We start from the raw sequence: 15,124 nt of genomic DNA, 5'->3' as shown, positions 1-15,124 counted from the left end.
AGGTTCTAACACTGACCTTTATTGGATGAAGAGAAGGATCCTCTGCTGGGCTTCTGGATTAGTATTTTGTCTGGAATGGTTCTCTATGCTGCTGTTCAACTCACTTGAATGAAGTCAATGGAGAAATGGCTGTGTTGTCTATCCTGGTTTCAGAATACCTGCTCTGGGAGCAAGTGCCCATGTGAGCCTTGTGGGGCATGGACTAGGTTCTACCTGATGATCTTGTATCTGTCCCACTGCTTAGGCTAGTGCTTGACACATAGTAATCAGATAACAAGTACCATCATTATTCATATTATTTACACCTCATTCACTTCTGCAAACTGTTCAGCTATTAGCCTGGGGTTGGCAACCAAAATGAGCAGTTTGAGCAGTTGGCATGCCAAGAGCCAATCCAATAGAAGCAGCATGGCTCAGAGGAGACAGCACGGGCCTGGGAGTCAGAGGACATGGGTTCTAATCCTGTCTCCGCCACCGACTTTGGAGTCCACTGTGTGACTTTGGACAAGCCACGTAACTTCTCTATGCATCAGTTACCTCATCTGTAAAATGGGGATTAAGACTGTGAGTCCCACATGGGACAACCTGATTACCTTGTTTCAATCCCAGTGCTTAGAACAGTGCTTGGCACATAGTAAGTGCTTAACAAATACCATAATTATGATGATGATGATGATGTAAATGTGCATTAATGTGCTTTTCATCCTTGCAAGTCTTAATGGCTTTATAAGGCTTATCTCCCACCCTGCAAGTGGAAGAGGTTTTATTTGCTTCATTCCCCACCCCACACCTGGATTCTTCTGGATTGTATTATCCCCTACTACCACCACTATCACCACCACTGGGGGACAAGTGCTACTTTGCTTTATAGGGTCCCTACATGACAAGTGACATTATTACGTTCTGTTGAGCATGACATCAAATGATGAAGTAATTGGCTGCCAAGCTGCCCCATAAGAACAGCTGTTGCTACTCAGGTGGGGAGAGGAAGGAAGACAAGGGAAGGGAAGGAAGGGTGGGTGGGAGAGTGGAGGAAGAGGAAAAGAGGGGAAGGAAGGGAAGGATAAGGGAGGAAAGGGGAAGAGAAGGTGAAGAGAAAGTAATAATAATAATAATAATAATAATGGTATTTGTGAAGTGCTTACTATGTGCCAAGTACTGTTCTATGTGCTGGGGTAGATGCAAGGTAATCAGGTTGTCCCATGTGGGGCTCACACTCTTAATCCCCATTTCACATATGAGGAAACTGAGGTACAGAGAAGTTAAGTGACTTGCCCAGAGTCACACAGCTGACAAGTGCTGGAGCAGGGATTAGAACCCACAACCTCTGACTCCCAAGCCCATGCTCTTTCCACTAAGCCACGCTGGAGGAGTGGCCATGATGTGCCAGCAATGCCGGGTTATTCTTTCACCTCCCCTTCCCTTCCTTCCTCTTCCCTCCCAGTATGACCAGACACAAGAAGGAGTGGTGCAGTGGTGAAAAATACTAGAGAGGTAGGAACAGGAACCATCATTTTACTACATTCCTTCTGAAGAACCAACATTCATATAGTTCTTCCACAGGGCTCCACTGGTACCATGTACAAATTATCAAACAGTAGGGATGTATCTGTGAATCCAAGGAATGAAATTTGACACTCTTGTGTAAACCCCAGGAAAGTTTGGTCTTCCACAGCCATAGCCCCAGCTAACGATGCCGGTTAAAATCCATTTTCCATCACTTTTTCTTCGACAAGACAGGGGTCCTCCAGAGTCTCCCTGAAACAAGAATGGGTATCTACCGGATCTAATTTCCCTGTTGACTGTCAGAAATCATGTTTACCAACTCTATTGCACTGTACCCTCCCAAGCACTTGGTACATTGCTCTGCATACAGTATTAGCTCAATAAATACCACTGATTGGGGGGAAAAAAAGCTACAGGTCATTTCCTTCAAAAGTATTTATCACTCAAATTGCAGGATTGTGCACTTCTGTGCTGTATGGGAGTGAGCCGTACCCGTTGGCTCATCTCAAACTTGATTTTCCAAGAAGGTTAATTGTGGGCAGGGAATATGTCTGTCAACACTGTTACAATGTACTTACCCAAGTTCTTAGTACAGTGTTTTGCACACAGTAAGTACTCAAAGATAAGGTCCTGGCTAGGGGTGTCTGAGCCACTGGGACAATGAATGGCTTGGACAGTAGTTCATGATTCACAGTGTCATTCAGAAGTTTATTATCTTGGTCCTCACTGGGGTGAAGTTCAAAGTGACTTTGCTAAAGCTAGTTTAATGCCTAGCCCTCCCCAACACACCTCCATCCTCTTCCCTCTCCTTCCTTCCCCCTCTTTATCTGTTCTCTTTTCTCTTCCTCCCTCACCCCGGGAAGCCCACCTCCCCGCCAGCCCACCCTAAATCTGCCCCTGCAGAGTCCAGTCAAGGCCGCAGTTCCTACCTTGCAGGCGTCACTTTCCCCGGCCCGGGCTCCCGCACACAACATGCGCACTGTGATGAGCCCATAGGTAGACACACAGAGAGTCTGGTCCACAACTTCCACTTCGGCCTGATGCAGAGTCAGGGAGCCCTTGCTGTCTGGGAACAGTAGCTGCAGGGTTCAGTCCAGGGGCCCCGGGGGTGGGTTAACCATCCTCTCCCACAGGCCAGGGGTGGAACCCGGAGTCTCAGGAAGCCAAGGACCCAACCACCCACCCAGTGAACATCAGGAGCGGGGCTCTGGGTGGGACAGCTCACCTGCTTCGTGCCTTTGGCCCCAGCCTGTTACCCAGCACCGCTCTCCACCGTGCACTCTCTGGCCCAGGGGAGGGATGCAGATGGGCTGGATCTGTTGGGCTAGGGCCTCCGGCCAGGTGGAACTCAGCTGGAGAAGAGCGATATCGTAGTCAAATGTCCTACTGTTGTAGAATTCGTGGACCACGATCCTTCGCACCGGGGAGGTGAACTTGGCCTCTCCCTGTGTGTACATCCCCAGGTGGGCTAACCAGGGCCGGGGGTCCAGTAACCTGAGGTGACCCAGGAAGGAAATCCCATGTAAAGTGCTTCTCAACTCTGGGGAAACACACCCCTTAGGACAATCCCAGTGGAACAGTGCATGGCCTAATGCAGCACAACTTAGCTGTGAGGGGAGGACTGGGAATCCTGGATTTGCATCCCCCTTCTGACGTTTGATATAAATGATTCTCGACCTTCCTCCCTTATCTGCAAAATAAGGGTATTTTCTTTCCCCATCAGGCCCTGAAAGGGTTTATAGAATCCTCCCCAAATGAAAAGAGGGCATTTCCACACCCCTAGAAGAATAGCAGGAGACTGGGAGTGGGTCTAATTCCCATCTGTGTATTCTTTCCCAGCACTTAGTACAATGTTCTATACCGAGTAAGTGCTTAATAAGTATTACTATACTTAAAAGAAAGGCAGGCTGAAGCTGGCTCCCTGACCTCAGGCTGGAGAGACTCACTCAGAATGTGATCTGCCAAGTACAACCAATGACTCTGGCAGAGATAAATGGGCAAATGTGAGGTCAAAGAGGGAGATGGGCAAGATATTTCCAGTCACAGGTGCCAAGGGAGAGAGAGAATCTAGGAGGAGCATGGCCTAGGTAGAGAACAAGCCTGGGAGTCAGAGGAATCTGGGTACTAAATCCAGACTTCACCACTTGTCACCTGTGTGACCTTGGGCAAGCCACTTCTCTGTGCCTCAGTTCCCTCATCTGTAAAATGGGGATGAAGCCTGTGAGCCCCACGTGGGACAACCTGATTACCTTGTATCTACCCCAGCACTTAGAACAGTGCCTGGCACACTGTAAGTGCTTAACAAATACCATCATAGTAATAATAATAAGTCTGTGAGCACCACGTGGGACAAGGACTTTCTTCTTTTAATGGCATGTGTTAAGCATTTACTATGTGTGTGTGTATCAAGCACTCTTCTGAGCACTGGGGTATAGACAAGCAAATCAGTCTATGTCCAACATGGTGCTCATAGTCTTCATCCCCATTTTACAGTTGAGGTAACTGAGGCACAGAGAAGTTAAATGACTTGCCCAAAGTCACACAGTAAGTAATTCGTAGAGCTGGGATTAGAACCCAAGTCCTCTGACTCTCAGGCTAATGCTGTAACCACTAAGCCACACTGCTTCTCACCGACCGTTTGAGCTGATTAACTTACATCTACTCCAGTACTCAGAACAGTGGCTGACAACAGAGTAAGAGTTTAACAATGATCACAATAATACAAGTCAGGGTCTTGGTTTCCCTTCCCCCACATCTCTTCTCCCTAGTGTTCACCTGGCTAGGGGATGGGTCCAGAAGAGGGAGAGGGCAGGCCAGGTGGTGCAATCTCTCCTGGACTGGACATACCTGTCTCCCTGGAAGCAGTGTGCAGCAGAGAGAAGCCAGTCCTGGGTGATGACCGATGCGCCGCAGGATGCTGACCCAACAAAATGGAGACTGGCCTGCCAGGGCCACTGCCCCTGTGGGGCCACTGTGCCACCCACGATGCGTGGCCAGGGGACCACAGGGCTCCCGCCACAACCTACATACAGAGAGGCTCTTTGGAGTTGACTTGGTCTAGGCTTGGGGAAATGGCTGCCTGTTATCCTTTTTCTCTTCATGTTTGGGCTCTGGGGTGGAGAAGTGAGTACCACATGGCCTCTAACACAGAGTCCCATGTATAGGGCCTTTGCTGCCTCAGAGCCATCCCAGGCTACTCCTAATCCAGAGCTCCACCCAAAGAGCCTTTACTGCCAAGGCGGTTTTTCCACACTGTTCTTTCCCCTCTCTGGCTCCAAACTAGCCTGGGTGAGTTCCGCCACTGTGTAGAGAGGGAGATTCAAGCCACGTTGTTGCCCCTGCAGTCCTAGATGGGCTCACAGCACAGAGAAGGGGCTCTGACCTGCGACACTGCCACTTCCCTCCCCTCTCCCACCCCCTCAGACCTGTGGAACCACCACACACACAGCCCAATGCCAAAGGTGTCCCAGCATGTGCTGTAGCCTTCTGCAGTTCCTGAAACTGCTGTTGGACACCTCCAACCCCTGGCCTATCACATCTTGGAATTGACCCTAATGTTCCATGTTTCTCCAACGCCTTGGTATTTTGAGGCGCCTCTTTCACACCCATGCCAAATGATCATAGATCGATGATCATAGATCAGGCTGCAAGGTGGAAATCAACAAAGCTTTGAAGGAGGAACTAACGGTGTTGAACAGGGACCACTGGAGAACAAAGTAGGACAACTTTGTGCTCAACCACCATTGAGACCATCTAATGGGATCTGTGGATGTGGCGGACAACAGAAGAACTACTTTCAGGGGATGTATAAGTGCAAGGGTTGAACGTGGAGACCACCCCTTAGAAGAAGCACTCATGTCAGGGGCTGGCAATGAAATACCAGACATGTTCTAAGATCTGGGCACAGAGAAAACATAATGTCATCATAAATTATTGAGGTAAATAAATGCTGGCTATTTGTTCAGACCAGACCAGAGTGGGTGCGGGACTCACAGATCCTGAAGATGCCACCACTATGATGGCAGCTGAGAGAGAGTGTTTGCTTTCTGCAGGAGCCTGACAGGCTGGCTGAATACCAAGGCTTCCCATGCTATCTGGAGTTACAAATCTGGAGTTACAAATCCTGAAAGTCACAGAATGGTGGCAGTTCATTGAGGGGAATAATTCAGAGATATACAAGTATGATCCCCTAAAATCATTCCTAACTCGGTAGTAAAAATCTGAGGATGCGCAGACCCACTGGAAGGAAGCTCTAATGGATGCTTCCTGAGCCTCCTGGTGAGACTTTCCCCAACCCATTTTTTCCATCATTAAGGAAACCAAAGGGTGAGACCATTCCCTTATCCTCTCTGCCATGCTGGGTGTCTCTCCCCTAGGAGGAGGCAGGATCAGAAGAGGGGGTTCAGTAATGCTCACCACAGCCTTCTTCATCACTTCTATCCAGACAGTCCATGGTTCCATCACACTTGGCATTTCTCTTCCTGAAGCAAACGTTGTTGTGACACTGGAAAGTGTCATTGCCACAAGGAACCTCTAGGAGCAAGCCAAAAAGAAAAGAAAAGAAAAGAGGTGGGAGTGGCTGCTGTGTCCACCTCGGGGGAGGCAGGCGGCTCCCAGGGCACCCCTCTGGCTCTTCTCTTCCAGACCCAGGGATGAGCCCAGCAGGGGCCAGGAAGAGAGCGAGCCAAGGAAGCAGCTGATTATTCTGATACTGCAGATTGACCACAACCAAGAACAGGCCCTGGGCTGATTCCACAGCTCGGACCCTTTAATGACCTTTGTTGGTCTTCCTTCTTCTTCTTCTTCTTCTTCTTCTTCTTCTTCTTCTTCTTCTTCTTCTTCTTATTATTATTATTATTATATGGGAGCAGGCTAAATCCTGAGGGAGGAGAGTGCTGGTCAGGAAGTGCTTGGCCATACTGTTCTCCTACTGAGAATAGCAAGCTCTTTCTAAGAAAAACACCACTTGCCTCCCATATTTGTGGTGGCTTGCCTGGAAAGTGCTTGCTCTCTCCATCCCAGCGTCAGCCCTGACTCTCATATGACTCTCTAGAGAAGCAGCGTGGCTCAGTGGAAAGAGCCCGGGCTTTGGAGTCAGAGGTCATGAGTTCAAACCCCTGCTCCACCAATTGTCGGCTGTGTGACTTTGGGCAAGTCACTTAACTTCTCTGTGCCTCAGTTACCTCATCTGTAAAATGAGGATTAAGACTGTGAGCCCCCTGTGCAACAACGTGATCACCTTGTAACCTCCCCAGCGCTTAGAACAGTGCTTTGCACATAGTAAGCGCTTAATAAATGCCATCATTATTATTATTATTATAAGGGTTGGCCATTATGGCTTCTGCAGTTCTTGACCAAGCATCTCCAGCACCTAGGGAGAGGAGCAGTGGGGGAGGAGGAAAAGAAATAGTTCCTAGAAGGAAAAGGCCCCAGGCAGTACAAGGTCAGCATCCAGGGGTACAGGATCTTAGGACATGCTTTTGTAGGTAGGGCTGACCCCTGGGTTTGCTGACCCCTAGGAAACTGACCCCTGGTCTTGATAACCCCAGAGTGTGGTGTTTTGGCTTTGAGCCGGGCCCGTTGCACTCTGGGATGGGTATGAAAGCTGGATCCCATTTGCTTTCATTATCCCCACATTGCAGCTGAAGAAAACACCGTGGTAACTGCTTTATTTCCTCCTTCCACCAAGGGCCCCTACTCCAGGCATACACTCAGACTCCTTCACTGCCACTGAGACTTGGAGCCTATCTTTTTGTGTATTTGTTTGTATTATGTTTTAGTATTTCATTACTCCTGATGTGTCTGTCTCCCAGCCCTTCTTCCTATTTAAACTCTTAGATTATGAGCCCAGAGAAGTCTAATTCTCACCAGTGTATTCCCTCCCAGTACTTAGTATAGTGCTCTGCAAACAGTAAGCACTTAATAAATGCTATTACTACTACTACTACTCCCAGGGTGGAGGCTGTCTGGCTGGATAATCTTGCCAACCATTACCTTTCCCCAACAGCTTTTCGTTTCACGATTCTCACCTAAAAGTTGATCCTGATTCTTGGTTTTCTCCTCCAAACAACTACCCACAAGAAGGATCTCAGGAGTTTGAATCTAGAAACCAACTGGTCCATTATGTGCAGGGAATGTGTTTACCAAAACTGTTGTACTTTTCCAAGTGCTTAGTTCAGTGCTCTGAACAAAGTAAACCCTCAATAAATAGCACTGACACTGATCATGGTTCACCATGGTGCTACTGGATTAAAAGTTTAGCTTTGGGTCCCTTGGAGTTCCTCTAGTCCTGGGGATCCCAGTATGTCTGGCTGTACTCAACTGAGTGACCTCAGCCCCTAGCCCTGTGAGCCCCAGAGGAGAAAATGAAAGGCAGCAAGGCCACTCGTCTCTACAGAGAGATGAGGACTTTGGGACTGGGAAATATAACAGGATGGTAGTGGGAAGGCCTGAAACTATTATTTTGAGGTCAGGATGGAAGTGGGTAGGATGGGAAGAGCTTGAAACCATTACGTTGGGTGCAGTTCTGCTCATCCCAGCCTCCGTCGCAGTCCCTGAAGCCATCACAGACAAGGGGGCTTTCCTGCCAGAAGGAATTGCTGTGACAGTCAGGCTTCACTGTCCCTAGGAGAAGCCAAAAGAGACCAGTGAGATGAGAGGGCTGAGTGGAGCATGGAGAGGCAGTGTTCCCTAGGGAAAAGAGCATGGTTAGGAGCTAGGATACCTGGATTCTAGTCCCAGCACTGCCACTGTCATCCTCTGCATGTGTAACTTTGTGCCTCGATTTCCACACTGTAAAATGGGGCTATATTTTGAATCCCATGTGCGACAGAACTGTGTCCAATCTCAAAACCTTTAACTACTCCAGTGCTTAGTACATAGTGAGTGCTGAACAAATTAATTGAGGGGAGACTTGCATTGTTGGTATGTGGGATTGTGGGAAATCCTGCAGTATCATTTTTTCCTCCAAAGAGCAGGGTGGCCTAGTGAAAAGAGCAAAGGTCTGGGAGTAAGGGGATCTGGGCTCTAATCCTGGCTCCACAACTAGCCTTCTCTGTGACCTTGAGTGTGTCACTTAACTTATCGGTGCCTCAGTTTCCTCATCTGTAAATTGGGGATTCAATACTGTTTTCTCCCCCAACTTAAACTGTGAGCCCCATGTGGGGCAGGGACTGGATCTGACCTGATGCATTGCATCTACCTCAGTGCTTAGTAAGCACTCAACAAATACCATACTAATAATGATGATAATAATAATGATGATGATGATGATTGGCCCGCAAGTTTAAGCTAGCATAGCATAGACCCCAGAACATGCACCCAGGAGCTTTATGGAGTTAGTGTCTTTGGTCCAGCTGCTCCCTGAAGAGGCCCCAGTCATCTTGCCTCCTTCTGCCCCCCTTCATTATCAGTGGTATTTATTGAGCACTTTCTATGTGCAGAGCACTGTAGTGAGTTCTTGGAAAAGTACAACAGAGTTGGTAGATACTTTCCCGGCCCACCACAAGCTTACAGTCCCCTTCCCCCCAACCCGAGCCCCAGTACTGATGCTTCACTTAGGTGGACAGGGGTGTAACCTACGAAAAGACCTGGGCTGGCTCTAAGCACCTCTGCCATCTGTGCCCATCCCCATACTCTGCCCTTGCTCAGCAGCAGGAAAGAGGTCAGGGGAGTCACAGTAATAGGTTTTCACTCTCGCTTCCCCATGAATGACTGACATGAAATGAACCGAGGGCAGCTGAAAGCCTCATCTGAGCATTTTGCCACATCTGGGAGATCGGAAGAAATGAGGAATGCCAGGTGGTGAATCTTCTGTGGTTGTGTAGCAAGGAAAGAGGATCCCAGGAGTCCCCACTCCCTGCCCAACATGTCACAATGTGGGTGTTGGAGGAGGAAACCATCGAGGGAATGAGGTTGTGACTCCTTTCTCAGACTATGAGGCCAACAAGACAAAGGAAAGAGCACCGGCATGGGAGTCAGAGGACATGGGTTCTGATCCAGGCTCTGCCACTTGTCTACTATGTGACCTTAGTCAAGCTGCTTAACTTCTTCATGACTCAGTTACCTTATCTGTAAAATGGGGATTAAAACTGTGAGCCCTCCGTGGGACAACCTGATTACCTTGTATCTACCCCAGTGCTTAGAAGAGTGCTCGGCACACAGTAAGAGCTTAACAAGTACCATAATTATTAATACTCACTGCAGAAAAGCTCATCGCTTTCATCAAAGCAGTCATTCACTCCATCACACCGCTGGGTCTGCAGGACACACAGGCCGGAGAAGCACTGGAACTGTCCAGCTGGGCACGCTAGGGGCAGAAACATTACTCCCTTACTCCCCTGGCCATGTGGCCCAAAGGGACAAACAAGTTAATGGTGAGAGGGATATTAACCAAGTGCATTAGGAGCAGCAGGGCTTAGTGGAAGGAGCATGGAACTGGGAGTCAGGAGACCTGGGTAATGATATAATAATTATGATGATGATACTGGAGAAGCAGCATGGCCTAGTGGAAAGAGCTCTGCCAATTGCTTCCTGTGTGACCATGGGCACTCTATTGCACTCTTCCAAGAGTTTAGTTCAGTGCTCTGTACATAGTAGATGCTCAATAGACACTATTGATGGGCTGATTGAACTAGTAAGCTCCCCATGAAAATGTGAAGCAGGAGGAACAGGCGCCGGGGACCTTACGCTGGCTGATGTTATAGCTGTCAAACTCCATCAGGAATGGAGCCTCGGAAAACTGGGCACTGCACTGGAGCTGGATGTGGACAGCAGAGTGGGGGACCCGGAACACTGTCCAGTGGTCAATGTAGTAACCGCAGTACCTAAACCGAAAAGTGAAGTGACCATGGGCATTTTGTGTGTCCCAGACATAAACAAGAATAAACATCCATCCCAGTTCAACTCTGAACATCCCTAGAAGTAGGCCTGGTCATGTATTGCTAAAACCCCTGTCTTCTAAGTGGCTTGACCAGCCCTGAGCATTGTGGTTCCGTACAGAGAGATAAAAGAGCTAGTCTAGGCCAGGCCACTGACTAGTTGTGTGGTTCTTAGCCTGCTATGATCTTCACTACAAAGAGACCCGGGAAGGCATTAAAGAAGGCATGAGCGTGAATTGCAGGGCCACTGGGGCTAAGGAGTTGGAGGCAAAAGAAGGAACTACTTTAAGAATTCAGGAGCAGGGAAAGGTAATGATTTCTGTTTAGGGTGCTTGTCTTCCCAGTTACAAAGAATAACAGACTGAAATCTTTGAATAGGAAAATCACACTGGGGAGCAGTTTGAGGCCAACCAGTTGTGCTTTGATGACCAAAATTCTGAGGCACTTAACAAAACAGAAAACGGTGGGAAAGGCTATTTCTCTGAGCAGACAAAGGCATCAGGAATCTGGAGGTGGGGTAGGAGGAGAGTCAGGGACCCTGGCAGGGACTTCTCCTTGCCAAAATATTGCCCTGAAATAACCTTTCTGTAGGAAAAGAGTTAGGAGTGGCACCACTGGGTAACCGGCCCAGGGTCCCAGGTCCCGCTAGACTGTAAACTCGTTGTGGGCAGGGAATGTGTCTGGTTACTGTTATATTGTACTCTCCCAAGTGCTTAGTACAGTGTTCTGCTCACAGTAAGCGCTCAATAAATACGATTGAATGAATGAACAAGTGAATGTTCCTATTTTCCCTTAATGATAAATTGATGCCCTCAACTCCACCCTTCACCCTTTTCTTTTGCTGATCTCATACCACTAATCCACAGCCTTGGAGCACCTCCATAGTTCACCTCTTTCCCACCAACTACTGCTGGCAGACATCCAGATACCAGGTAGGTCTTATCCATTCCAGCTTCATTCCTCACCTGCTTTAACTCTGCTCTCTCCTTTCTCAGGAGCAATATTTCTCCAAGCTAATTGACTTTCATGCCCATTGCTGTAGCCAGTTGTTTCAGATGTTTAAATCCCTTCTCCAACGCCCTACCCCTCAGCTCCTCCCCATCTCCCCTTCATGTCTGACAGAACATCCATCACTCTCTCCACCTTCAAAGCCGTATTAAAATCACATCTCCACCAAAGGAGATGCTCTTTCAGAAAAGCAGCATGGTCTAGTGGAAAGAGTACAGGCCTGGGAGTCAGAAGGACCTGGGATCTAATTCTGGCTCTGCTACTTGCTTGCTGTGTGACCTTGGACAAATAACATACCTTCTCTGTGCTTCAGTGACCACATCTATAAAATGGGGAATAAGACTGTGAGCCCCCTGTGGGACATGGACTGAGTACAACCTGATTAGCTTGTATGTACCTTAGAGCTTAGTACAATGCCCTGCACGTAGTAAGTGCTTACCTAATACCATTTAAAAAAATGGCCTTCCCTACTCATCTCCCCTACCCCCTCTCTCTTCTATATCACACTTATACTTAGATTTGTACCCTTTAAGTATTTGATATTCACTCCACCTTCAGCACTTCTGTACATATCTGTAGTTTATTTTAATATTTGTCTCCCCTTCTAGACTTCAAGCTCCTTCAACCAACTCTGTTATATTGTACCCACCCAAGTGCTCAGTAGAGTGTTCTACCCAACATAGGCACTCAATTTATATTGAATGATTGATTGTTTGATTGACTTCCCAGTGTCTTGCAGGTAAGAGAAATCCTGAGTGCGATGACTCACATGTGCTCGTTAATTTCCCACCAGCCATGGTCACAGCCCTTCACAGTCTTCTTGATGATTTTGTAGTTATAGAATTTCAGCGCCAGCCCTAGTGTGGCATGGGGAGTCTGTGGGAGACGCACAGTATTTCAGACAGACCATTGACCTCAATCACCCTTGGGCTAATTATGCCATACTGACCACCGCATCTTAAAAACCATTTTAGTTATTTTATGCTTAGTGTGGTGGTGGCGGCTGGGTGGTTTGGGGGTGGTGTCAGTCAGTTAATGGCATTTGTGAGAAATCAAGCTAACAGAGATAGTGCCACATACCAAACCACATTTCCACATTCAGAACTGGTAGAAGTCAATGGTGAGCTATTTAACATGAGACTGTAATAAAATTGATAGATTTAAAATCAAAGAACTTGAGGATCCTTTTTTATGGAATACTCTTGATAAATCACATATATTCCAAGAAATTATTTCTGGTAAATTGATAAATAAATCACATATAAATCACCTAACACCACATATAAATAGCATGATAAATCACATATATTCCAAGAAATTATTTCTGGTATATGGAGCTCAACTAACTAAATAAGGTAGAAGCTAGAAACAAATCTCTGACAAGATAAGTGGTAATATGCATAGGTGTTGTTCCTGACATTAGGAGACCAGAACAGGGAACAGAAAGAAAGCTGCTCCCTCTAAACGCAGAATTCTAGAAACAGACATCTGTACATCCTAAAGAGTTCAAGTTTCTGGTACTGACCAGTAGATTAATTGTGCTATGGATATATGCATGAGTTTTCAGTCAATGAGTTATTCCTCCCAGTGTGGTCTAGTGGATGGAGCACGGGCCTGGGAGTCGGAAGGATCTGGGTTCTAATCCTGCTTCGCCACTTGTCTGCTGTGTGACTTTGGGCAAATCACTCAACTTCTCTTTGCCTCAGTTCCCTTATCTGTAAAATGGGGATGATGACTATGAGCCACGTGTGTCACATGGACTGTGTCCAACCTGATTAGCTTGAATTTACCCCAATGCTTTGTATAGTGCCTGGCACATACTAAGTGCTTAACAAATACAATAATACATATACATATATATATACATGTACATATACATAATACATATACATATATATATGACACCTAGTAGGGTCAGAGGTTGAGGGCAAGTAGGTGACTGAAAAGGGTTCAACTTGGGAAACCTCCATGAAGTGCATGCCTTAGAGGACTGTTTCCCAGAGGCAGTTCAGCCCTGTTGCTACACAGCCTTTGAGAAGAAAGAAAAGAAACTAAGGTACCTGAAAATCCCAAGTGCAGTTGCACTTTGGTGGATAGAAGCTGGGGAAATAGGGGCTGGATATAGTTCCCTGAAAACCGCCACTCTCTTTTGCTGTAATGGTGTTTCCACACTCTGCAAGCAATGCACCATAGTTAGCTGCTCACCAAAGCCACCTCAAAATTCAAAGTCAGAAGATCTGGGTTCTAAACCAAGCTCCACCAAGCAGGCACCAAGGCCTGCTGTTGGGCCTTGGGGAAGTCACTTCACTTCTCTTTGCCTCAGTTTGCTCATCTAAAAAATGATAATTAAATGTTTGTTCTCCCTGTCTCTAATATGGTGAGTCCCACGTAGGAAAGGGATTATGTCTGACTGTATCTACCCCAGAGCTTAGTCCAGTGTTTGGTACACAGTAAGCACTTAACCAACACCGTGGTTATTATTATTATTATTAGTAGTAGTAGTAGTAGTAGTAGTAATAGAAGTAGTAGCATTATCTGAGTTATGAGGCAGCCTGGATCAGGAAGAGGCTGGAGAAGCTGGAAAGATGATGAGTGGCTGATTTCAGTGTTTGGGTCTAGAAAGGGAGGGCTCATGGGTTATCATGGGAGTAAGCAGGGCAGAAACCAGGCAACAGGCCCATGCTCAAGCTAGCTCTAACAGTTACCCTGTTCCTCTCAGGCTAAATGAGCCTGAAGATGGAGGGTGGGACAGAGGGGTCAGCTTTGACTGCAGATCTCTTGTTGCTTCCCATGTCAAACAACTTAGAAACCCCCAGGGTCTTACCATCACCATCGCCAGGCCCTACACCATCTCTCCCCTCCCCAAACTGAATGCCACCCTTTAACTGCAACCTTCCCCCTTGTCACCAGTCCCTCTTGCCCCATATCGGTCCTTTGCCCTACCAGAAAGACCGCCAAACTCTAGAACCCCTCAGCTATCAAGCGGGCATTCCACTCCCAGACTACCTACCAACCTTCCTTTACTTCATGCCCTCTCTCTGAACAAAGCTCCCCCACTGCTATGCACCTCTGCTTCTCTGTGTTCCCTATCCCCAAGCCGCAGATCACCCCAGTCCATATTCTCCACTCCTGCACTGGTGTGGCTGAACTTGGTGGGCAGAAATCCAGAATTCAGTCCAACATCTTCCGCTTCCAGCTCACCTTTGCTTACTATAACTCTACCTTTTCATCTGCTCAGCAATACTAGTTTACCCCGTCCTTGGCTCCCAGGACCCAATCCCCACCAATTATTTCAAAGCAATAAATACTCTCTTCTGTAGCTCCAGTACTCCCACCAACGTTATGACCTCTAACCTCTGATGACCTTGGCAGCTACTTTATTAGTAAAATAGAAACCAACAAATAGAAAACTATGCTACTTTCTCTTCTTCAATGCTTCCTGGCCCAACCTTCCTTCCTAATTGTCTCTCAAGAGGACATCTCCCTCCCTGCACTGAAAAATTATCCCCCTCATGCATGGCCTAATAGAACAATGAAGAGCCTGGGAGTCAGGAGATTTGGGTTCTTGTCTGGGCTATACCACTTGCCTGCTGGCTAATCTTGGTGTAGTCACTTAACTTCTCTGGGTTTCAGTTTCCACAGCTGTAAAATGGGAATTCAATACTTGTTCTTCTTTCCCCTTAGACTGTTAACACCCTTTGGGGCAATGACCGAACCCCATCCAATTAGAT

At 47.3% G+C, this 15,124-nt stretch overlaps 1 protein-coding gene across 1 annotated transcript in view; it reads right to left on the bottom strand.

The window, feature by feature from the left end:
- Positions 1-1,590: 1,590 nt before the first annotated feature.
- Positions 1,591-15,124, bottom strand: part of TMPRSS7 (transmembrane serine protease 7) — a 37,109-nt gene continuing 23,575 nt past the window's right edge. The window contains exons 9-18 of the mRNA XM_038766136.1: positions 13,454-13,566; positions 12,163-12,269; positions 10,195-10,331; positions 9,707-9,814; positions 8,020-8,130; positions 5,923-6,039; positions 4,354-4,528; positions 2,732-3,000; positions 2,436-2,572; positions 1,591-1,758 (exon numbers count right to left, since the gene is read on the bottom strand). Coding sequence (XP_038622064.1) covers positions 1,591-1,758; positions 2,436-2,572; positions 2,732-3,000; positions 4,354-4,528; positions 5,923-6,039; positions 8,020-8,130; positions 9,707-9,814; positions 10,195-10,331; positions 12,163-12,269; positions 13,454-13,566 — 1,442 coding nt within the window. The remainder of the gene's footprint in view (positions 1,759-2,435; positions 2,573-2,731; positions 3,001-4,353; positions 4,529-5,922; positions 6,040-8,019; positions 8,131-9,706; positions 9,815-10,194; positions 10,332-12,162; positions 12,270-13,453; positions 13,567-15,124) is intronic.

This window comes from Tachyglossus aculeatus, chromosome 24, assembly GCF_015852505.1.
Source record: "Tachyglossus aculeatus isolate mTacAcu1 chromosome 24, mTacAcu1.pri, whole genome shotgun sequence".
Lineage (NCBI taxonomy): Eukaryota > Metazoa > Chordata > Mammalia > Monotremata > Tachyglossidae > Tachyglossus > Tachyglossus aculeatus.
Note: the sequence above shows the minus strand (reverse complement) of the source record. Positions and strands in the feature narration are given on the sequence as shown.